The sequence below is a fragment of the Poecile atricapillus genome, chromosome 1 (genome assembly GCF_030490865.1).
Source record: "Poecile atricapillus isolate bPoeAtr1 chromosome 1, bPoeAtr1.hap1, whole genome shotgun sequence".
NCBI classification, from domain to species: Eukaryota; Metazoa; Chordata; class Aves; order Passeriformes; family Paridae; genus Poecile; species Poecile atricapillus.
In genome coordinates this window covers 26,382,676-26,406,338 of record NC_081249.1, presented here as the reverse complement: position 1 = coordinate 26,406,338, position 23,663 = coordinate 26,382,676, and the positions used below count along the sequence as shown (strand labels likewise).

At 41.4% G+C, this 23,663-nt stretch overlaps 1 protein-coding gene across 2 annotated transcripts in view; it reads right to left on the bottom strand.

Annotated features, from left to right (window-relative positions):
* Nucleotides 1–19,544, bottom strand: part of TMEM255B (transmembrane protein 255B) — a 67,442-nt gene extending 47,898 nt beyond the window's left edge. The window contains exons 1-3 of one of the 2 annotated variants that reach the window (XM_058853958.1): nucleotides 19,447–19,544; nucleotides 12,103–12,245; nucleotides 7,415–7,477 (exon numbers count right to left, since the gene is read on the bottom strand). In XM_058853958.1, coding sequence (XP_058709941.1) covers nucleotides 7,415–7,477; nucleotides 12,103–12,245; nucleotides 19,447–19,507 — 267 coding nt within the window. In that variant the 5' untranslated portion in view covers nucleotides 19,508–19,544. The remainder of the gene's footprint in view (nucleotides 1–7,414; nucleotides 7,478–12,102; nucleotides 12,246–19,446) is intronic. The other variant, XM_058853968.1, reaches the window with a different exon arrangement.
* Nucleotides 19,545–23,663: the final 4,119 nt, after the last annotated feature.

Sequence of the window (23,663 nt, the reverse complement as noted above, 5' to 3'; positions counted from 1 at the left end):
TTCATGTAGTGAAATTCTACCTGCAGAGTCTGGAAGACTATCTGTCCACCATGGATGTTCAGCTATTTAAGTTGCACTAATTCCTCAACAAGAGATTCAGAAACTCCCTGTCCTTTCCACAGGGCACACCCCACCTCACCTTCTTCACAATTAAGAACCAGAACTTGTATCAGATTCCTCACTGATACTTCCTATCCCATGTTCCTGCTTGCTAGGAAGAGTAATTGACATCTTTACTGTTCCACAAACACACTTCATGGGTCATAAGGTTTACTTTTGTTCTCAACTGTGTAACAGAAACACTTTCATTACATAAACAGCACAAGAAGACAAACTGGCAGTTAAAAAGTGCCTTATTATGCACTTAATCCTGTGTGCTGTTCCCAAGCAAGATCTGAAAGGAACCACAGCCCAAAAGACTGCCACTTAGTAAGATAAAGAACTTAAACTGGCTTTGTGGCTTGAGTCTCTGTCTCAAAAGAATGGTGACAGCCTTTACAGACTGCAGTATTGAAAATAAGCTCTGGTGGTGGAAATTCACCACTCAATTTCATTCATATAGGTATGCATTTTCTTTTTGTTTCTATAGAGTTTAAGCTTCCAGAAGCAAACTGAAGTAATTCTTGTTGCCCAGGAAGCACTCCAGATAGAAATGAAAACATCTCTTTCAGAATTTCTCCCCTTTGTAACCAATATTCCATTTCTTTCTTCCAATGAGGTGAGAAACTGGAGGTGGGTAAGACTGGGACTGGTACCAGTGGACCAGCATAGGGCTGTGGGAGAGAAGGAACTACAGTGCTAGGCTGTAGGTGGAGGTACTTGGTGGCATCTCTCTGGCCATGTCAGACAGACAGAGCCCTGATGATGGAGGACAAGGATTGCTGCAGATCTGACTGTGCTTTCCATTACAGCTTTACCAGCTGAAATAACCTGGCACACACATGTATGAAGAGTGTAAAAAGCATTTGGCACAATAAAGACATAATGTCAGTGGCACAGTGGCATAGACTTCTATGTCATTATTATAGGTATTTCCCAGGACATGTCAGCTGTAAATACATACATGTGTGAGCATATATTACAGGTTATATGGTTGTAATGTCACAGTACATTTCTATATTATAATATTTATATATAAATAAACATTTGCATGTCTAGCTGATGAATCTTCACTGGTAAAATCTGAAAGCATACACCTGTAGACATGTAATATGAAATGCCAATCCATAAGGAACTAGATCAGGGAAGAGCTGAAAGACCTCCCACACTTCCTTTGGTAATTCACACAGTGAAAGACTATTTTTGTCTTTGAGTCCTTGAACTTCAGAATTCTCAAACACTGCTGGGAAATTTATGCTATCTATCTTCAGGCATTTAACTCACTGACAACACTTAGAAGATGGTTTCACACCATAGTGAGTTGATATAACAGATTATTCCTAGCAAGAGGGACAAATATTGTTTCCTCCTTCTGTGCATTCCTCTCTACCCATACCCATGCAGCCCCACCAGTTAAGTTTTGCTGTGTCTGATGCTCACTTGGCTGTGAGCCTTTTTACTCACTTCACCAGTGGAGAGTATTTTTAGCCAGGGCAGGGAAGAGGAGCAGAAGGAAGCAGCAAGATATAGGAAGAAGCAAAGGACGGAAGAGAAAAGAGCTCTTTGTGTCAGTGAGTATTCACATTTATTATAAATTGGAAATCCTCACATTAAATTCACAAGGTCAAAGAACTGCCTGCAAAAAGAAATACAAAGTATTTTACTTAGTCTTTATTTATGGACTATATAACACTAATAATAGCAAAATAAAATCTCTAATATTATACTATTAGAAACAACTTTCCCACTTATTTACATTTTACTTGCCCACAGAACTTCCTTATTTTAATTTTACTTGTCTTCATTTTGGATGTTGCTTTCATACCTGCTGATATATCATCTATTCTCCTCCTCTGCAGTTGAAATAACTTAGCCTTCAAAATATCTCGTGTTCTTGTGGAATATTCTCCTGCATTACAGGGAATAACACAGATTTCCCAGACCTACCATGGACAGACGATGGTAGACCATAGGGACATTCCAAATCCCTTCCAGAAAGGGTTAAAAAGGGGTCTCAAAGCTGTTTCCTGCAAAATAAGGCAGCTAATACCCAAGACTACAACATCATGCCTAACATAGGCTGCTCTGCTCTCAACTTGAAACCAGACAGAATTACAGTATTATATCTTTTATAATAGCCTCAATATTATAGAAGTATAATTGTCACTTAACACAGGATTTTTCTTACCACACTTCAGCTAACTAAAACTCCAGAATCCAGTTTAAACTATCCTTCAAGATCTCTTCCAGAACCTAAGGAAAGAACAAGATGCCTCTGAAGAGCACCTCATTACAGTCTTGAAGAACTGGTCATGAGAGCAGGAAGACATTCTCAAAGAATAAGCCGCTTGCACTTAACAGGTAATGAGATGGTGTTATATATTGAAAAAATGCAGATACATAAAAAGGAGCCACTCAAACTCATTCAAGTGTCAGTGTCAACCTATTCTGATTACCTTTATATAAATCTTGTCTGTTTCTGAAATGTACAGTTAGATCACACCACAAAACCCAGCACACATTTATGCCTGAAAACGTATTAGTAGGTCTTTTCCGTTCCAATCGTTTTAAAGGTGCTAAACAAGAGGAGGATGATTACTAATTTCTTCCATTATTAATGCTTTTACCTCAGCATTAGTTGTGTTTCTCTGAACTGTGTGAATTATGAGCATACAGAAAACCAATACTGAAAGAAAGAAGTGCTGTTAATTTTGTCAGAAACTTGGGTTTAAGAGAGAAATAATACCTTAGTAATTACAAAAAATTGCCTTTACATTTTCTGCATTTCCCCTGCAACAGTAAAGGTTTCTTCCATTTATTTGCAAAGGAACATCAAAGATATTCTCAGGGGATCTACAGAATTTTAGTGGTCTTTTTTATTAAAATAAGCTGCTTTAATTAGCCTAATATGTGGTATGAAATCAATCAGAAATTAGTATCTTTGATCAAAATCTGCACTAAAGCTAATTTCTTCTAGAATGTTTGATTTGCAAACAGCAAATGAAACAGAACATGTTTGAACAGAGCTAATTAGGTGTATATACACCAGTATTTTGGGGGGGAGCTGTATATATTAATAACCATTACCTTTTCATAAAATGCCCAGTGGGCATTTTCTTATGGACATAATTTACAAGATATATTGGTTTTTAAAAAAGTGAAAGAGGTTTCGCTCTTCTGAAAGCTGGCTCACACATGTAACTGCTTCAATATTCTATATTCTGAAACAAATTTAAAGTGTGGTGTCAAGAAAATGATCAGAGATTTAAAATACTACTTCACACAATGTCAGTGCAAAACAGGGATGCTTGTGTTGTCAGGGAAGTCTATCAATTGACAACACGAGAGAAAATTATTGCTTTGTTTCTCCAACTTCAGCTATAGTATCTTTTCAACACTTCATTTAAAATCTAACTCTTGTTGACAGAGGTTGGGAAGCAAGTATATTAAGGGACCTAAACTTAGCATCCCTTGAGAAGCCTGAATAAATAGCTTTGCCTTTTCTGTGTGCAGAGCTCCATGTTTGTACTTCCCTCATGTTTTCAAATTCTGCTATGTTGGAAGCACTGCCTCCATCTCTCTGAACAAGTCAAGGACCAGGCTGAGCACCAGGTTCATATCTGAGTATATCCTAAACACGTCAGTGAGAAAATCAAATATTTGTTAGCATGAAGAAAACATGAGGAAGACTCAGCAGTGGATGACTTTGGGTGTCAGACCTGCTGCACACACTACTTCCATCCTAAGTACCAAGGTTTGTGCTTACTCACTATCTCATGAAGGGTCACTCCTGCTCCAATGACCCCCTCCCCATCCTCCCTGTGTCCTTTTTTCTCCTGTACCTCCTCCCATGCCCCTCCTGCCCACTCTCTGGGGCTGTCGTACCTCCCATTGCCCCAGTGGAGCTCTTGCAGGCAGCACTGTGATATTGCAAATATTCAAAACCCTGGCAGCTATTATGCTGCTCTTGAACCTCCCCCTCGCTCTGGTAGGCACCACAGCTTCAGGGTGCTCATTTTCAGCCTTGCAAGCAGCATGGCTTGGTGAGGCTGGCGTTGGAGAGACGTGTGAGTGGAAACTGTGAGCCACTGCTCGGTGTATCCATTGGGTTAGCTAAACTGCATGCATGGTGTCATATCAACATTGCACATTTAGGGAGTGATTCATTTCTGGGTGCAAGCTCATGCCACCTTCACATATTTTCTGAGGAGAAACCTGTTCAAGCACTCTCTCAGCACTACTCACTGCTCTCAGCTCAACTCTGCTGCCAGGAGCCCCCCGCACACCCAGCCTTCCCCACTCCTATATGTAATTTCAGCATCTCATTTTCTAACTGGGAATACTCTGTACTGCAATGTGAGGAGATGGCAAGTGAGCAAACAAGTGAGAACACTTCATGTCTTACAATCAAACCCATTTGACTTAAACAGTATCATGTTTTTCACCCATCTGGCTGGACTAAGTGTGCCTTTGGAATGAAACATCATACAGCTGTACACTGCTCTTCAATCCATAGCTGCTCTGCGGAGTGCAGGAGAGGCAAAAAGGGACAGCAACACATTATGCTTGAAGTGCCTTCTGTTTGTCCATTAGAAACATCCCAAACCAGTGCAAATCTTTAGTCAAAGGAAAATTTTCTTCTACTGGTGCCAAGCTTTGCATATCAGAGCCAAGCACAAATGCTAAGAGCTGAAGTGAAATCATGCTAATCAATGAAGCAGAGCCTGCTTCTTCAAGCAGCAGTTCCTTTGAATTAAGGGTTATACCTTGGTCAGCACATTGAACTCCCACTGCGGGCTCTGGGATGCCAAGAAGGAGGTCAAAGAAGTGCAACATTATTAATGTCATGTTTTAAGAACAAACCATTGTCCACTCTGCCTAACTGTGCTTTTGTTCTTTTTCAAACTCCATGCTCATCAGTTACTGAGTGCTGGGGTTTTGCTGTACTGGTTCTGCTAATCATTATGTATTTTATATTGCATTTAGCATTTTGTCAACCATGAAAGAACCTGGACTTAAAATGGATGGGTAATACTGAAATGGAACTTCAAGACAAAAAGAGAAATAGATTTAAGTAGAATGGTCAAATTGAAATAGACTTTTTTTCCCTAGTGCAATTGAATTTGCATTCATTTTCAATTTAAAAATAAAAATAAATAAGAAATGAAGTATTGAGTCATTACAGGGGCAGATAATTGTCAGAGCTACACTGGTTAAATTCAAATTATACTGCAGTAACTGCTCAAAGGTAATCTAGTTAAAATAGAATCAACTGAGTAAGCAATTTCTTTTCCTTTCCAATCCCTTTTGCCCTGATGCAATGCATATAATTTTTAGGTACAGGAATATGACATTTATGCTACATTTCTGGGCTTATATAAGCCTTTACTGATGGCTGCATATTTGTTAAAGCTGCCCTAAACTCTCACAAACAAATATACTCAGTTATGTCCCAGGGAATAACTACCGCTTTCTGTTGTAAACCCTTTCAATCTCATTTCCACTTTTTAAAACCATCAGCTCAGCCTCAGAAAAGACAGTGTTAAAAGACCCACAGTGGATTGTTCTCAAGGCAAGAAGCTTAATTAAACTTTCTAGTTATTCTCTTTGTTTCCCAATCTTCCCAACAGCCAAATCATCTGTAAATGTTATAAGCTGATAGCAGTTTTCCTTGTTCCATGCTGGGAAATGCAAGCAGGCACTAATCCCAAGTGTACTGGACACTTATGCCTCCACAGTCCTTGTGTAAATGACACAACATATCCAGGAATACATACTTTAACTGCTGCTTACCCACCTCATGGCTTTTTCAGACATTTTACTTTTCCTAAGGACAGGAGCATAGAAAACCACAAGGCAGATTAGAAGAAAAGTGAAAAATCAAACAACCCTAGAATGTTATGCCTGTTAGTAAGGTAGCACGAATGCTGTGGAAGATACAGCTATTTTCATCTGCTCAGCACTGGGCCTGCAACTTGGAACCTGCTGTTCATCCTGGCCTCTGATGCAAAAATCAGGAGCAATAGCTCTTAATTAAGCTGTTTTGTTAGTAGAGAATTTAATGACACCTGACCTACTGCAGATTTTTGTCTCACAGGTCATGCCCCATTTGGATTCTCTACTTTTAAACAGTGGTGAACTGACATTGCAGCCTTTACCACTATGGGGGAACTAAGTTGTAATTCTCTCCTCTACACACCCATGGAATTGCACACCTTAGAAGTCTCTACCTCCCTCCTGAATTTGCCTGAAATTGGTTAACATATTCAAAAAATGGAATGGGGTACAGAAAAAGACAGAGACAAATATCACAGCTTTATAAATCTTTTTTCTTTGTGAAGAAAACAGCTAGAAACAGAAGTTAAAAGCAAGGGAATTCTTGCAAATACACTACTGACACTTACAGGTAATGCAAAAAAAGAGTGATACTGTGAAGGTGTGATATTATGACTACTTGTAAGTAAAGTAGTTTCTTGTCAGTAAAATGAAAGCTAAATCCATCAGTTCCTCCTCTGAGCTCAACACCACTCTTGATTTATACCAGTGAAAGCTCTGCATTATGAAATTAGTCATATTTCATGATGCTTGTCTATAATCACTCTCCTGTGAAGTTCCCATTGGACATCCTGTTACTCAACCAAGACTGTTACTTTTTGCAAAGAGAGGAAGGAAATTGTTAAGAATTTCTACAAATTCCTTCCTTCTTCTTAGACCTTCCTTTACCCAGATGCCCCAAGGACTTTCTATGACTTCTTCACATAAATAAAAGCAAAGGATTTGGGAGGCCAAGCTAAATCTGCAAACAAATCACATGGTATCTCAGATCCTGTCTGACATAGCCAGGCAATATTGATAGCAAGAGCTCTAGATTTTTTTCTTCTACTTAACACATACAGTTTCAGGAAAGTGTTCCTGACTTAAACTTCTTGCATAGGATGAGATCATCTGCTAGATGATCATGTAGCTTGTTGCTGCTCAAACTGCTATTTTGCTCTCTTCCTATCCTTTTCCCAGTTACACGGTCCTGGCCAAGCTCTGGCACTTGAGTGATTCTGCCCTCAGTCAGTTCAACTCACTAAACCAGGAGGAAAGCAAATTCAGTGAAACAATTTTTCTTTGCCTTGTACAAAGGAACTTACTGGCCCATTCATGCTTCTCTAAAACGTCTGAGAAGTGGTGAAACAGATGACTGACATTTTGAGGCAGATGAAGCAGTTTTAAGTTAACTGTAAATCCCTGCTTTTCATATTTGATACAGTCTGATTAAAAAAAATTTAAAAAAGAAAAGGAAAAAATTTAAAAGGCTGTTACTTACAATTTGTCTTCTGTTTTCTACCAGGTAGATGCCAACAATCCCTAGGAAAGATCCAAAGCCAAGCTAAGGCAAAGAACAAAACCAACAGAAATACATGAGGTCAGCTTATCTGGACAACATACCAATACACACAGTGATATCTGAGCTAATGCACCACACAGATGGGATAAATGGGGCAGGTCAAGGGAAAAGGTGGAAGTTACTGTTGGACATAAGTCATATAATGTAATGGGAAATGGCCAGGACTGCAGCTTTTTGATAGTTCAGTGCAAAATAAGTCATGTAGTAAGCAGAAATCTGTACAGACACGCACCTATAACCTGACTACTGTCATGTATAGTTTTACACACTGTAAGGAAAAGCTAAGTAAAGTCGGAGAAAAAACCACATTTAGTCCACACATCATAATTTTTGAAAATTACAAAGCTTTAGGCTACTGCAGACATTTTTTCTCAAAAAAAATGTATGTGTTCCCCAAAGTTCAAACCCTTAGAGTTACACTTGTTTGATTTTAATGAGTAGACACTATCACAGAACCCAGAAAAAATCCTTGTTAAAATGCTAAAAAGACCAGTACAGTCAGCTGAATCACTAAGCATCACAGGAGAGATGGGGGAGGAAGGGACACTCAAGTAAGCTGGCCTTAATGTTCCAGTGCTGTTTCAACATGGGGGTGGTAGGAAAAGCCTCCTTCTTATCATGGGCACATGAAGGTTTGGAGCAGTAGAAACTCCTTGAATTCACAGTTCCAGCCCCTCTCTGTAATGAGGCCTCTGAACCAAGCTCAGAGCCTCTCCTCCAAGCACAAATTAAGTTTTTAAGGACTACATGTCCCAGCCAAGGGCTTAAGCAATGCCCGTAAATTCCTTGCTGTTACGCACAACTGCTCACAGCAGAAAGCAAATCCCCTGCAAGCACTTTGCTCACTCAGTATCACAAGAGGAATCCGTCACTTGCTTTCAAGAATGTAGGGAAAGGAGATTTGCTCTTGAGTGCTTTGGGAAAATTTATGTGAAAGGGAGGCACAAGGACTAAAAGCAGAGACTTTGAAAGAGTGGGCAAGTGCATCCATGCTGACAGCTAAATACTAGAGATATTTGGAACTGTGAGCAAGGACACTCTGTTCAGGGGACAGCAACTTTGTAAATTAAGATAACTACATCAAAATTACATCTGGTTCCAAGCCCCATATTTCATTCCAACAGGAGCAATCCATAAAGCCTCATTTATGGCTGATGGAGGAACACAAAATGAGTAATATCCATATGAATAAAAAGAATGACCAAAACCAAAACAATAGCAATTAAATGCGAAGGAATAGAACCATAGAGATCATGATGAAAGCCACAGCATTATTGAGATTGTTTTAAGGTCATATGAGTTAGTTTTTTGTCTGCTTAAACAGGCTGTTTGGGAGCTCTGGGAGTCCATGTCAGTATGGTGCTGAGACAACTGGACCCTGTTGAAAGAGTATAAAAATAGCGAACAAAAATATTAAATAAGTAGTCACAGAGAAGTGACATTAAATATTTAAATATTAACAATATCAATAAGGAAATGAGGCTGAAGAAGTTCCAACTCTGTCCGGGCAGACCATTCCAAAAATGCAGTCCAAACAGATGCTCAAGCAGTAATCTACTAAATGCAGACACCTTCCGAAGCATAACATTATATTAACTCATCTACACACAGAAATATTTTATGTTCAATTACTTTGGATGCATAAGTTCAGGTAATACCTAGATGTATTTAGAAAAAAAGATTTTTTTCAAAACAAATTACAAGTGACCACATTTGCAGGGAAATTAAGGCACTTAACCCTTCTTGAACCTGTAGGAACTTGGCAGAAGCCAAAGTGTATTATGGCTCTAACCCTGAAGACCTGTTCTGTAAATACCTCTAGAAACAAGTAAATCTATGCCAGTGAATAGTGTTATTCATCTTCATAGGTGCCCTCAAGACAGGGTTAATTCTGCATGTTTTTTAAGACGAGAATTTCTTACCTATGGTCAGTGGAGGTTTCATCTCGTCTACCAGCTGTGAAATTAATATTTTACTACTGAAGTCTACAAGAACTAGACCTTATTTTTATTTGAAATAAACAGTCTGTCCTCATATTCTTTTTTTTCTCTGAGCCCAGCAGTTAAATAAGTAGTGACAAATTCACTCTCCTGGTTTAGGTATCTAAAAGTCTGGGATCAGGGCTATACTGGTTTTCTAAGCTCCCTCTACTGTCAGCAGAGAAGAGAAGCACCTTTCGAGGGCTATTCAGCACATTCTGAAGGAGGTGATGGTGAGAGGGGATTCTGCCCCTCTACTCTGTTCTGGTGAGACCCCACCTGGAGATAAATATAAATGTGGGGGTTTATATATATATATATATATATATATATACCGCAAAGATGATGAGAGGGCTGGAGCACCTCTCCTATGAGGGCAGGATGGAGCAGTTTGGGTTGTTAAGCCTGGAGAAGAGAAGGCTCCAAGGAGACCCAATTACTGCTTTCCAATTCCTAGAGGTGCCCTACAAGAAAACATGAAGAGATAGGACAAAAGGCAATGCCTTCAAACTGAAAGAAGGTAGGTTTAGATTAGATATTAGGAAGAAATTCCTTACTGTGAAGGTGGTGGAACTGGAATAGCTTGCCCACAGAACTTGTGAGTGCCCCATTCCTGCAAGTGCACAAGGCCAGGTTGGATGGGCCTTTGATAACCTGGTCTAGTGGAAGATGTCTCTGTCCATGGCAGAGGAGTTGAGATAACCTTTAAAGGCCCTGCCATCCCAAACCATCCCATGATTCTATGACAGTCCGTCTGCCAATGCTGCACTGGAGTCAGTCACTTCTGGAAGTGAGGCAGAAACACAACAGTGCTGTCACACACCTCTGACCAGGCTTTTGGCAAGATACCATGAAAGATCTGCATAGCACTTTTAATTCTTGTTAAATGATTGTGATATTTAATATCTTGATGACATTTACATTGGCAATTACCTATTACTGTTTCTCAGTTACTTCAATAATCCACCACGTGTGCACAAAAAGAATTCTGAATTTTATGAAAATTATTTGGTTTCAATAATATTTTGAAAGGGAATATTATTAACAAAGGTTTTGTTTTCAAAGTATTCTAATAAAGTCTTGCTTTTCTGTTTGGTTATTAATGAAAAAAAACGACTCTCAAAAAATATTTTAGCAGGTGATATTTATCAGACAAGTAAATAGACATATTATTACAAGAAACTAAATGCTCTTTTGTGCACATAGGTTTATTATTGCACTTGTTAAAAACAGCAGTTTATAAATGAAACTTCTTTCTAGGGATGAATGTAAATAACATGGTCTTACAAAAGATTGTATGTCAAATTTTGGAAGAAGAAGAGACCTTTATCAGTATTAATCTATCAATTTTAAGGTAATGAAAGGAAATATCATTCTTTTAAGGTCATATTTTTGGAACTGCTTTTTGTTCTATTTTTAAAACACCACTCTTTATAGATCATTATCCTAAAATTATCTTCCTGCAAGCCTTGTTCTCAGCATAACACTAAGATGTAAGAGGAATTGTTTAGGAGGAACAATTCTAACTCACAAATTATTAATGGTGTATGCACAGTATTAGAAGATACATATCCCTCTTGCCTGGGCATTTCATTCCAGAGAGAGCAAGAAATTATGGTACCTTGCGACATTGGCAGTAGTGGAGCCACACACCTAAGTAGTGTGAATTTGTTTCTTCACCTTGCAGCCCCTACTTCCCCATGGCTGACTCAGCCCTTCTCTATCTTCTGTCCACACTCCTCATATTTAAAACTCAGCCCAGGTGGTTTTTTTTGTTGTTTGTTTGTTTTTCATTCTTGTTTTTGTTGGGTTTTTTGTTTAGTTTTTTGTTGTTGTTGTTTGGTGAAATTTTTTGGTTTTGTTTTGTTGGGGGGGTTTTTGTTGGTTTTGTTTGTTGTTTTTTTTTTCTTTTTCTCCAGCATTGACACTTTGGGATATAAGCAATCCCTTCTCCTGAGATCAGAAAGGGCCTGGGGGTTGAACCAGCAAGGGGCTGGCAGGGTTACCCCTCCCCAGAAGTCACAGAGGCACCACAGGGCAAAGCAGGCAGAGCTCGAACCTTGTGCCCACTGCAGGAATGCTTTTAAGCAGTCTGTTCCCAAGGCAAAGACAAGACTCGGGGTTTTGGAAACAGGACCTTGTATGAGAGAACTGGCAGCAAGCCTGCACGGAAGGATGTCAGGGAGAAGGCTCCACGTGTCCATTTGCAGGGCTTTCCCTGCCATGGACACAGCAGAATTCCTGGCACACAGACACAAGCAGAATGGCTCTTCCTTCCATCAAAGCAGCAAACTTCTAAAAGGTTATTCAAATCTGTCCCATGCCTACTGTCCAGTCACACAGACACCCACCACCAATGGAGTGGGTTCCTGAGCCCAGCACAGTGCAGTGCAATGCAACCTTGGCCTCCCTCTACCCCTAAAAGCCTCCCCTTCAGGGCACTGCAGAAAAATAGTTTACCCCCCTGCCTAGAACAAAATCAAAACAAAGCAGCATCTCTCTCCTGTGAAATGACACAGGACTAATGGTCTTTTTTTCTTCTATTTCAATCTATCAGAGCTTCCCATTTACAGCTGATAATAATTTGTTTGGATGTACCTAATATTCCAAAATGTGTTTTTTACTTACAACAATGCCCGGGTAGTAGCCTCCCACAGTAACATTTTCTGTTCGTGTGGTAGCTGCCAGACCTATGGTCAGTATGAAAACAGACACCACCAGCAGTGCGACTGTGAACCAAAGTGAAGTCTTCTTCCTTTTTGCAAACTGTCCTGTAGGGAGTGGGGGGGAGGGGAGGGGAAGAAAAAGATCTTTTCATTACAAACGTGGCAGAACAAATACAAAATGAAAGATTTTCTTCTGTTAATGTTTTCTGTAAATTACCCTCTGTTGATCTCCCACTAAGGAAAATTGCTGCCAGACAACAGAAGGAATTAAAACCCGCAGAGTTAGCTAGAGTATAGCTTAATGCACACACATTGGGTACAGGCATGAGATGAGTTTTTATTAAACTGAATTGCAAGTCAGTGACAATGATAATTATGCCTTGTCTTCTGTAACATTTATAGCTGTTGTTCACGCTGGTGAGATCCTGCAGGCCTTAAATTCTTACCTGTGTGAAGTGCCAATTTGACTCTACCTGGCCTGAACATAAAAATGAATATTTTAAATAAGATTAGCAGGCACTCTGCATGCTATCATGAAAATGAATGTGCTCTCCATATTTACTGGGGTAAGAAACCTGTATCCTTGAAGCAAAGCTGTAATAGAGTTTATCAGGTAATGATACGTGGGACTTTTCTAACAGTGGCTGCTCAGTGAAATCCTTTCTGTTTCACTGGGGTTTGGATCCAGATACCCCAAAGTGAAAACCAGCACGCTCACCTCCAGCTTGCAGCCTGCTCCAAGGCACTTAACCTTGTTAGCCAGTGGCAGATCTGAGCTGTAGCCAGAGGTTACTCACACCAGGGCCCCAGCCCATAGCACAGACTTATACAAAACTGACTTTAAAAACCTACCAATATGTGATTCTAGCTAACAAAAAACACCCAAGTGAATCAAACTGTGGTCCCCATTTTTGGTGTTCTCACTTTGGCAGGAGTAGCACTGGTCCATGCGATGCCATGGGACCATACACTGCACCTGGGCAGGATGGAGCTCCTGAGAGAGCACAGCCTGGCCTCAGCAGGGCCAGTCTCTCTCCCTCTGTGGCCTGACTGCCCAGCCTCAGGACAAGGCAGAGATGGTGATGTTGCACTGAAGACTGGAGGCAGCAGCCCTCAGCAGGAAGAAGGAGGTGAGAGGGGAAGGCAGGCTTGCGTGGGTCAGGCTCTGGGGGCACTGCTGGAAGCAAAAGCAGGGGAAATGCAGGAAAGACAAAACACAAGCAGAAGCCATTTGCAACGAGTCACTTGAGTTCTGTGGCTGTTTTCAAGTCATGTAACTCAGTTAAATGTTTATAGTTCAAAAGCCAGACTAGATTAGTGATGTTTGCAAACCAAGTCAAATAATTTCAATCAGAAGAAAAATGAATTTATAATAACGAGCTGTGTTTGCTGACATTTCTCTAGCAGAACAACAGTCAAAGTTATTCCAGTCTTTTAGTATGAAATACAAGCAACTTTCCTAAAGACAAATACCATCTTTTGAGCTTACACAAGTCTCTTTCACCTGCATGGCAAAGTCCTCCTGCTAATGATAAAGAAATAATTCCTAAGACTTGCCAAACACCTCTTCTCCAGCCCATGTCTCTGCTGTCTTCCTCTGGCAATTCTGTGTTAATCCATGGAGGGTCACTGGGCACACGGAAGCAGAGAGTTTCTTTGTTAGCAACCATTTTTTCACCAAGTGTGTGGAGTTGAAGACAATTCTTTCAGTGAAGCCAGCTCACATGGCCAAGAGGGAAAACTAGATTTCAGATGTGCAGCTCCCCAAATCAGCTGTCATTCCTACAAACTAAAATTATTCGTTAAATATATCTACCAGATTGTAAATAATATCTGATGCCCTTGCCATACCTTATCGTCTCTGAAAAGTCATGGAGATTAAGGAATCTGACAAACTGAAGAAAGGCAAATGCTCCACCTGTTTTTCAAAAAGGCTGAAATGAAGATTCAGGGAATTATAAACCAACCAACTTCACTTTGGTTCCTGGGATGCTGGGACCAAAAAGGTGGAATAAGTCCTCTTGCAAGACGTTTCTGGGCACAGAAGGAAAAGGTAACTGGCAACAGTCAGGATAGATTTACCAGAGCCAAGTCATGTCTGACCAGCCTAGGTGCCAGCTACAGCAAAAAGACTGGACTTGAGGAACATTTGATGCCTTTTGCCTTAATTCTAGCAAGGTTTTTAACATGATGCCAACTCCTGAGCAAAGGAAGGAATAATGTATTGCAATGATACAGGTAAGGGGCTGCCAGGCTGCAAAGCAGCTCTGCTGGAAAAGACCTGGGAGTATTGGTAGATGATGAGCTGATCATGAGCCAGCAGTGTGCCCTAATGCCCTGTGCAACAGAATCCCGGGCTGTCCTAACAGGAGCATCATCAGTAGATCAGAGGAGCAACTACACCTATCTATTCAGCACTTTTTACACAATATTACACTCAGTTTTGGGTCCTCAGTATAGGGAAATACATAAATTAACAACAGTGAATTCAACAGGGGACTGCAGAGAAGGTTAGGGGCTGGTACTCTCTGCATGAGAAGAGGCTGAGGGAACAGGGCTTGCTCAGCCTGGAGATGAGATGACTTTTGCCAAGGCTAATTGCAGTATTCCAATTCCTTCGAGTTGTTGCCGAGAGAACAGACCCAGACTTTTCATAATGGTGCACAGCAGGAGGAAAAATAACAGCAGACAAACTGAAATACAAAGAAGTGTCTCAGACTGGGTATAAGGAGGAAAAAACCCACAACATTAGGACAGTCAAACATTGGAACCAGTTTCCCAAAGAACTTGTGCCCTCTCCAACTTCGGAGGTTTTCAAGATTCAAGCAGGAAAAGCACTAAACAACCTGGCCTGACCTTATAGTTAACCCAGCTTGGAGCAGGAGGTTAGAATTGCAACTGAGGTGCCTTCCTACCTGAATTTTTCTATGGTTTTATGATGGTCAAGACAGATAGACTAAAATTGGGTTGGGTATGTGTGCTCATATCCACTGATATGAAACTGCAGCTGCAATGTAGACATACTCTAAAGGGCCATAGGAACACAAACCTTCCCAAAGCCAGTGGGGCAGATGCTCCTCAGCCAAGACTTCTTGAAACCACTGAAAAGTGCCTGAGAAGCCAAGCCTGCACATTTTCCTCAGGGTAGCACCTCTACTGGTAAGGGCTGATAATATTGGATGGAGATAAACTATGGGTCCAACCCACCCTCCTGAGTTCTGATTATGGATAATGAGTTTGATGGCCCTGACTAAATTTGCTGGAAAATGTCTCAGGACAAGCATGCTCTTGTTTGTAATTGGAGTAAATCTGATGTGGATTTAGTGACAGAATAGAAAAAGATGTCATTATTGGTAGGGACATTTTCTGGTATGAACTACATTTTGACATTGAAACTTACACATGCCAGAAGAAATTTATGAATGCAATACTCTTCAACCCTCATATTTATTGATCTTTTACCACTTGCATCTCAAAATAGAGGCAAATAGCCAATTGTATCTCCCCTTTTTCTTAGTCCAGTTTGGAAACTCTGATAAATAACCATGTTGTTAGCTGTGAACTCCACCCTTAGGAGAGATACGTGCAGCAGCAAAGAAATGCTCTTTCTGGAGAAGAGGCACATGCAAGGACTTATTCTCAAAGACTTCCACATGCTCAGAGATGGGTAGAAATCAGACCTAAATTGTTTTTTATCATGGCTGTTCGGCTTTCCTTAGCCACAACAATAAAAATCTTTGCTCTATCAAAATAAGTATAATTACATGCATATAAGCCACCAGCATACTGGGAGGCCTATATAATATTTGCAAAGCAGCTTAATATCTTCAGAAGTTACAGCTGCAAAGGGCTCCCACTATTAACTTCCTTTTGCCATTTCAGTCATGTTGTGTCCCAAGATTTTTCAAGCCTTTGCTTTCTGCTGTTTATAGTCGTTCCCATGCAGTTTATTTGGATCTGCTTTTAATGTACCTGCCAGCCAAACCCCAGTGCCAGACTCAGAAGCCCTGTCTCCAGCTCAGGCAGTGTGCCTGGCCCAGTCTTCTTCCCTGACACTCTGTGGCAAGGCTTGGACTGAAGGCTGGCCATACACAAGAATAACAGTTAAATTAAGAGCAGAGGAAACATTGCAGTCAATATTTGTAGCCTGAATTTTCTTCCAAGACCAATGTTCCTGGAGTGCAGGAAACAGTTAATGGAGGCTATTCGCTTTCCAGTTTTTCAGTACTGAAAGTAACTCTCAGAATAATTTAACTCTCAGAAATATTTTGACATACCTTCAACTTCTTTAACAATGATTTGGTATGAATATTATTAAACTCCTAGTCTGGACCTTAATGCACTTTAATTATAACTTAAAATTCTTATATTTAGCATACCAAAACTCAAGCTTGTAGAAAGAAACCTTGTCATCCTTATTAGCATTAGCTTGAGGCTGGGGTCAAATGAGGGTATGAGTATGTTATTAGCATCTATTGGCAATATTCTTCAGCAGTTTTGGCCAGTGAAGTATTGACTGAGTCTTGGGCACTGAGGTTTTTGCAGTATTAACTGCAGCAATAGGCACTACAGATAAATTAGAGAGGTGACAGAACTTCCACATGACTGGCTTGTGCTGTGCCTGGCGCAGACCTTAACTGTGCACAAAAAGGAACAGTCACAGAAAACACTCTCTGCTTTGCTCCCTAAATATCTGTTAGGAAAGGTATCTGTTTGAGCCCTGCTTCTGCAAAGGAAGGTGAGAAAACACCACCAGACAAGTGAGAGAGACACCAGACTGCCACCTCCTTGGGACAGAGAAAGTCCCGTGAGGAGGGAAATTGAGATCACCCTCCAGAGAGCAAAAAGAAAAAGTGCCTGCTGAAGACCACACTCTGCTGCACTCAGAAAAAAAAATCTTGTCTGTTCATCAGCTGCAGAAAACAAAATTGTATTACAATGCTCTGTTTGCCATGGGTGGGGTCTAAATTAAATTTGTAGGAAGACTATGGGAAAATGAATAGTTTTGTGGGGAGGGTATGCATGAGATTGCAAAGTGGTGGGTCTAATGATGAATAGTAGGGTCTGGATTTGAGCAAAGAGTTTAAAAAGAGAATGAACTAATTAATGATGAAATATGTCCATGGTACAGAATGTGTCCAGGGACCAAGGGAAAGAAAGAATAGAATTAAACAGCATCTCTCCACCTTGGAAAACCTCCATACAATCTGCAGCTGAACCAAAAAAAAAAAATCTACATTTAGACCAAAGAAACTTTACTTTGCTAACTTCATTACTTCTTTTAAAATCTATTTTCAGACATCATATAATTTAAAAGTGTGGCATAATTTTTGGTGAGGAAAAAGGTCGCTGTAGGATGTAGCAGTTAACTGGGATTACAATCACATTTGCTGAATATTAGCACTATGTAATTCCATACTTTCTTTGATCTAGTTATGGTGATCAATTTTATTATGTAATGGATACTACTAGAAATTGTGACACATTTCAGAGAGTGGCATTAAGCACACAGAAGAAGATAATTTAAGTGGAAATTCATCATGGACAAACCTTAGTATCAAAGGTATCCTCTGTTTTGCTGTTATTGAGGAGATTTTTAGAGCTAGATTATGATTTTTTAATTACTGCAATGCTCACTTCAGTGCCATCTCTCTCTCAGCTTTGTGTATTTTAAAAACTGTTTCATGCCAGTGAAATTGAGTTAATCTTACATTGCCTCCCAAAATTAAATGTGACGGATTGAGATGCTTCAAAGAGATACTCACACCTGCTGTTGGTGATTACTTTCCCTTTTTTGATTAAATGCTTGACTTGTCCAGACTGCTGAACTAATTAAAGCAGATGCAACAGCACTCATTTCAAGCCACAAGACAGCAGCTTTTATCAGGCCCATCTCTTACCTTTATTATTAATTTGTTGAGTAAGATTCTATGAGTGCTCAAGACCAGGGGAAACAGTTTACAACTCTACTAGAAAATATCCATACTGAACAAAATGAAAAAGCAATCTCACAAGCCCTCATATGCTATGTAGAATGGCTATAGTAAGTGATACCACGCAGTATCACTATGACCTCATTGTATTGGCAGCAATTGTTTCACCGATAAATAATTTAATGAGCAGCTAATTACTAGTTTAAAGCTGGCATACAGATTCTTCTTTTTCCAGCGACTACCTGAAAGTGTTTTAAGTGCATCTTCCATGGCCACATTTTCAACACCAACGTAATTTTTCTTCCAGGTTTAAGACATAAATTCAGACCTGATACATTTTTCATCCAGCTGTTAAGATCCTTGAGTGCATAGCAAAGTCTCTGCTTATCCTTTCCAAGGCTATACAGAGTAATTCCCAGCAATAAGTTCTGTATTTTCTAAACTTTAACAAATTGCGCTGGAATAAGGAAATACTTGACCTTTCTTTTGCCTGTGTGTTCGTATTTCAGGGCGAACGCGGTAAACACAAGCCATTCAATCAAGAGAACCGGGAGGAAGGAAACTAACCCAACACCTGTCCCCAGCCCTGCGGCCACCTCCGCCTCCTCCAGCACAGCCACGGGCCAGCACGATGATGGCTCTCACATTAATTTCCTATCCGCGTCCCGTACCAAGCTGTTCCTCCGAATGTTAAATCTCCAGCACAGGGATCCACCGAGCGCAGCTGAAAGCTCTGGAGAAGAACCGGTATTTTTGAACACCTCGGCGAGCCAGAGGATGAGAGGCGGCGCGCACTGGATACCTCGGGCTGAGCTCCCCCTGCGCCGCCGCTCTGCGGGGCACAGCCGGGGCATAGCCTGGGTACAGCCCGGGCACAGCCAGGGCACAGCCTGGGTACAGCCGGGGCACAGCCCGGGCACAGCCAGGGCATAGCCTGGGTACAGCCGGGGCACAGCCCGGGCACAGCCTGGGTACAGCCCGGGCACAGCCAGGGCATAGCCTGGGTACAGCCCGGGCACAGCCAGGGCATAGCCTGGGTACAGCCTGGGTACAGCCCGGGCACAGCCAGGGCATAGCCTGGGTACAGCCCGGGCACAGCCAGGGCATAGCCTGGGTACAGCCGGGGCACAGCCCGGGCACAGCCTGGGTACAGCCCGGGCACAGCCAGGGCATAGCCTGGGTACAGCCCGGGCACAGTCCGGAACATAGCCTGGGTACAGCCCGGGTACAGCCCGGGTACAGCCCCTGTCCGCGCCCTCCCGTCCCGCTGACGGAGCCCGGGGCAGCCCGTCCGTCCAGCCCCGCCGCCGGCTGCCGCTCTCGCCCGCCGCATCCCGGGGCTCACGCACCGGCGGGGCAGGTGCCGGGCTCACCTGTGGGGTCCAGCACGGCCAGCGGGCCCGACACGGCGGGGGCGGGCGGCGGGGCCATCATCTCCCGCGGGCGGCTCGCCCCGCTCGGCTCGGCTCGGCTCCGCGGCCGGCGCTGCCCGGGGAGCGGCGGGTCCGCCCCGCGGGGCCGGGGCCGGGGCGGGGCGAGCGGCGCTGCCCCCGCCGCCGGGGGACCCTCCCAGACCTGGCCCCGCTCCCCGCAGCTCCCGGTGCCGGCCCTCGGGGAAGAGCGGACCGGGTCTTTCCTTGTGCTTAATTCCTTATCTGCCCTACCCGTATCTCAGCCTCGGCGTCACTTACGGATTTCTTCATGGCTAATTTGACACCTGGTGAAGATCAGAGTTGTCCCAAATTTTCCTTTCAGCTTTCTTCTTGCCTTAAAAGAATATATTTATATATAGAAATCAGAAATAAAATACAAAAGCAACCAGAAATACTAATTACATTACAAAAGCTGGTGTTTCAAAGACATAGGTTAAGGCAGGTCTACACCTGAGACCTGCTAAGACAGGAAATGTCAAGAGATGCTGCAGGGCTGTTCTTTTTCTTACATGGTGTCTATTAATTTCTCAACCTCAATGTCTCAGTTTTTATTCCTTCTGCAGATTCTGACTCTTGTCCTGCTGCTTCCCAGGAACTGCCAGCTGTTGCTTCTAGTGCTACTGGCCGCAGGGTGTGTGACTTCTTCCTGCTGCAGAGTCTAGCAACAACTGAGAAGAAATAACCAAAGGCACTGTGCTGTTTTGGTGTCCACTGTTCCTTTTGCCTGACTTCCCTATAGCAGAGAACATAATATTGTGGAAAATATTTTTGATAGGCTGCCAAGTGCTTTGCTTATATCGTGTTCTCCCACTTGCAAAAAGCACAACTCTATTTAACATTCTTGTTTTTCTTCTGTTCCAGCCTCTAAATGTATATGTATAAATGTATTTAAGTTTTTCAGTCTTTGGCAGATTTCCCCAGGAAATGGTTAAGTGGAAAGAGACAACTTTCTCAGGTACTACCCCTGCAGTCTATGAAGATAAATAAGCCAGAAGCTAAGGCCAAACACAAATCCACTTTTTCTCTTTGCATCCTCTAACCCAAAGAGGTAGAAAAGGGGAGAAAAAAATAGGGTAGAGGTAGTATTTGTATTATTAATTGCTCGTTTTTAATAGAAATTAATGAAGCAATAGACTGAGAAAACAGAGATGGTGATGGTATAAATAAGAAATTTGTTGGAAAGTGGTAGTGGATAAAACTGATACAAATGCCCCAAAATCTGGTAAAGACTCTTGGGTTTGGGGTTGGCTATGAATAGAAGTTTTCATCAACAGTAAATAACAACAAGGTTGGGAAAGACTTCCATTCCCTAGACAGCTGCAAGACAAAGACCATACACAGCATGTATCATTGGGTCTGATGGGCAATAAACTCTTTATTGATCAGCAGTCACTGATCAGACTCAACAGCCTAAAGGGAAGCTGTTCTACAATTCTTTTCAGTAAAATATGAGGATATTATAAATCCTTTAAAAATAATTTGATTAGAGAAAATAACCTTTGATGAATGATTAACATTATTTGCTGCAAATTTCTTTAGAACCAAGAATGAATCTACAAGAATATCCTACAGTCCTGGATATCAGAGGGCAAACATTAATAAACTAAAATGATTGGTGAGGCTGCATGGACCTAGCATTTGAGCTTGGAAGAATCATGGACTTACTCTAAATCCAAAATGGAAAATCCTGTATAGCACTTACATCCCATAAAAGAGGTTGGAATAGATCAAGAATAATTGTGGAGCTAGTGGATAGATCCTGAAAATTAATGAACCTACAGGAAATAGAAAAAGTACAGGTTGCTGGGTTGGAAACTGCAGGATCAGAGAAAAATAATGGATAAAAATCTAGCTGAACCAGATGTTGCAAGGAAAAGGATAACAGGTAACAAAGAATTCTTCAACTACATAAATACAAGTGATTCAAAGAAGCAAGATATGTGGTGGCTAAATGCCAGAGATGAGATGAAGGCTGTTCCAAATATTGAATAAATACATTGCCTCAGTTTTAATGAAAAGAAAAAAAATAAGGTGAGGGTATTCACAGAGAGCATAAAGTAGACAAGATAATGTAAAAGACTATATTAGCAGATGTGAAGTGGAAGCATAAATTAGACTATTTCCTGTGACAAGTCCCAGAAAATCACACCCCAAATGCTGAAAAATTGTTATCTATCGTGTCAAGTCCTGAACAACACTTCTCATAAATCAGTGAAGCTGGGGTTGAAGCGCAATTTTTGGAGTCTGTTGGAGAACAGGAAACCTTCTAAACCTTCTAAAGAGGCAGAGGGAGGGAGAGGAACAGCAACTCCATGCCCTTTTAATTTGACTGAGAAAATTCTTAGGGGTAAGAGAAAAATGAGTTCAGCTACGTTATGATTCATCAAAGCTAGATCATGTCAGACTACCAAGGTGTTTGATAAGGTAAGTGATTCCTCAGGCCAGAGCATTGCAGTGAAGCAAATCTGTCTGGATGTCTACACATTAATAGGGTCTTTTAGAGGAAAAGTCTTGACATGGAGAGGACAGCTGCAAGTATGGGTTAACATCAGGTACAGCAATGGCAAATGAGGAGCCAAAATAAAGGCAGACCACCTGAGGTGTACCACAGTCTGGAGGTAAGATCACTGATGTTCTTGGGTTTAGGGAGTGTATATCTGGTCATAAAGCATGTGGCCATCACAAAGCTGGCAGGCGCAATTCTATTACTGCTATCCCTATTGTTGTTACTGAGGGCAGTGGGAGCAGGAGCATACTAGCATGTTAAAAATGTGTTGAAATTGAGCTTACCTACTTAAAAACTAACAGTGGGAGCTTTTACTGTAATTTTGGAGTCCCCCCACTTCAGTGAAATTGAGGAAGGATCTATGTATCACTACATGATACCAATGAGAATGCTGCTCAACAGGTGTGTGATAGTACTTCTTTTTATATTTATGTTGCTGAATGTCTCCAAAGCAATAAAAAATTGTGGTTTTTTCACTATTTTGATGTGTAACTTGGACCTGAATTTTCCTTATTAGTATTCTTAAGATCTCTGTTTCTCAGATGCCTGGCTCATGTACCTTGTTCCAATATCAAAATTAAATAATTTGCTGGATTTTTGCCCAAAAGGAGTTCCCACACTCCAGGGTTAGGCTGGCAAGGGCTGTTAAGAGTTGTTGTAATATGTGTGTTTGTGACATATTTGTCAAGATAATGTCTGCATTCTCACCCAAAAATTGCCTTATCAGCACTAAGCCTGAAAGCCTCCATCATGTCCTTGATCTCTTCTTCTCCTTTACTGTGGCACACTGCAGGTTTGAAGCATTTTTGCCTTTTTTCCTACAGGTCATCACTATGATAATGCATTCTTTGGAACTGAGATTGGTCACTCATGAGATTTTGATCCTGTGTTCCTGAAGTATTTTCTTCTTTATTTTGAACGTGATCAATCTGTTTGGTCTTTCTTTTCAGCTCATGTTTACTAAGCTAGAAGACATTTCCCTTTGCTTGCCTCTAGCCTCTGTGTCATCACACTCTTTGTAGGCTCTCTATCACACTCTTTGCGGGGCACATCTTTCTTCAAGGGTGATGCACAATGACTGGGCAATATTCACATAATCACAGGTTGGAAGGGACCACAGTGGATCACCTGGCCCAACCTCCCTGATCAAGCAAGTCATTGTAGAACATATTGCACAGGATTATGTCCAAACAATTCAGCTACTTACTGACTCCAGCTCTCCAGCTACTTACTTCATCTCTTCTGTACTATTATAATTTATACTGTTTCTCTGTAAAGGGTCAGGTACAGGCTCAGAAATCAATCACAGAGACTACCAGTGGGAAGCAGCTTAATGCACTTAACTCTTCACCACAGTACTTGGACTACTGTATTCCTCAAAAAGTCTGGGAACTGTCTCCTCCTCTCATTATATGAATGCCCAGCAGCCAATCATTGCGGAGGCAAAATTCAGGATGCTTAATAAGCTGGCTTGCCCAGTCACACAGGGTCATGACAGCAAGCCAAGTAAATTTCCTTGATTCATAGGATATAAATAGTATTTATTGGCATGGTTACTGGTACAATCCCTTGAGAAGTGCATTGCCTTAGTTCAGCTGAGCAGTAGAAGGGAATCATGCAGAAAGTCACAAAGGAACAACAGAAGTCGCCC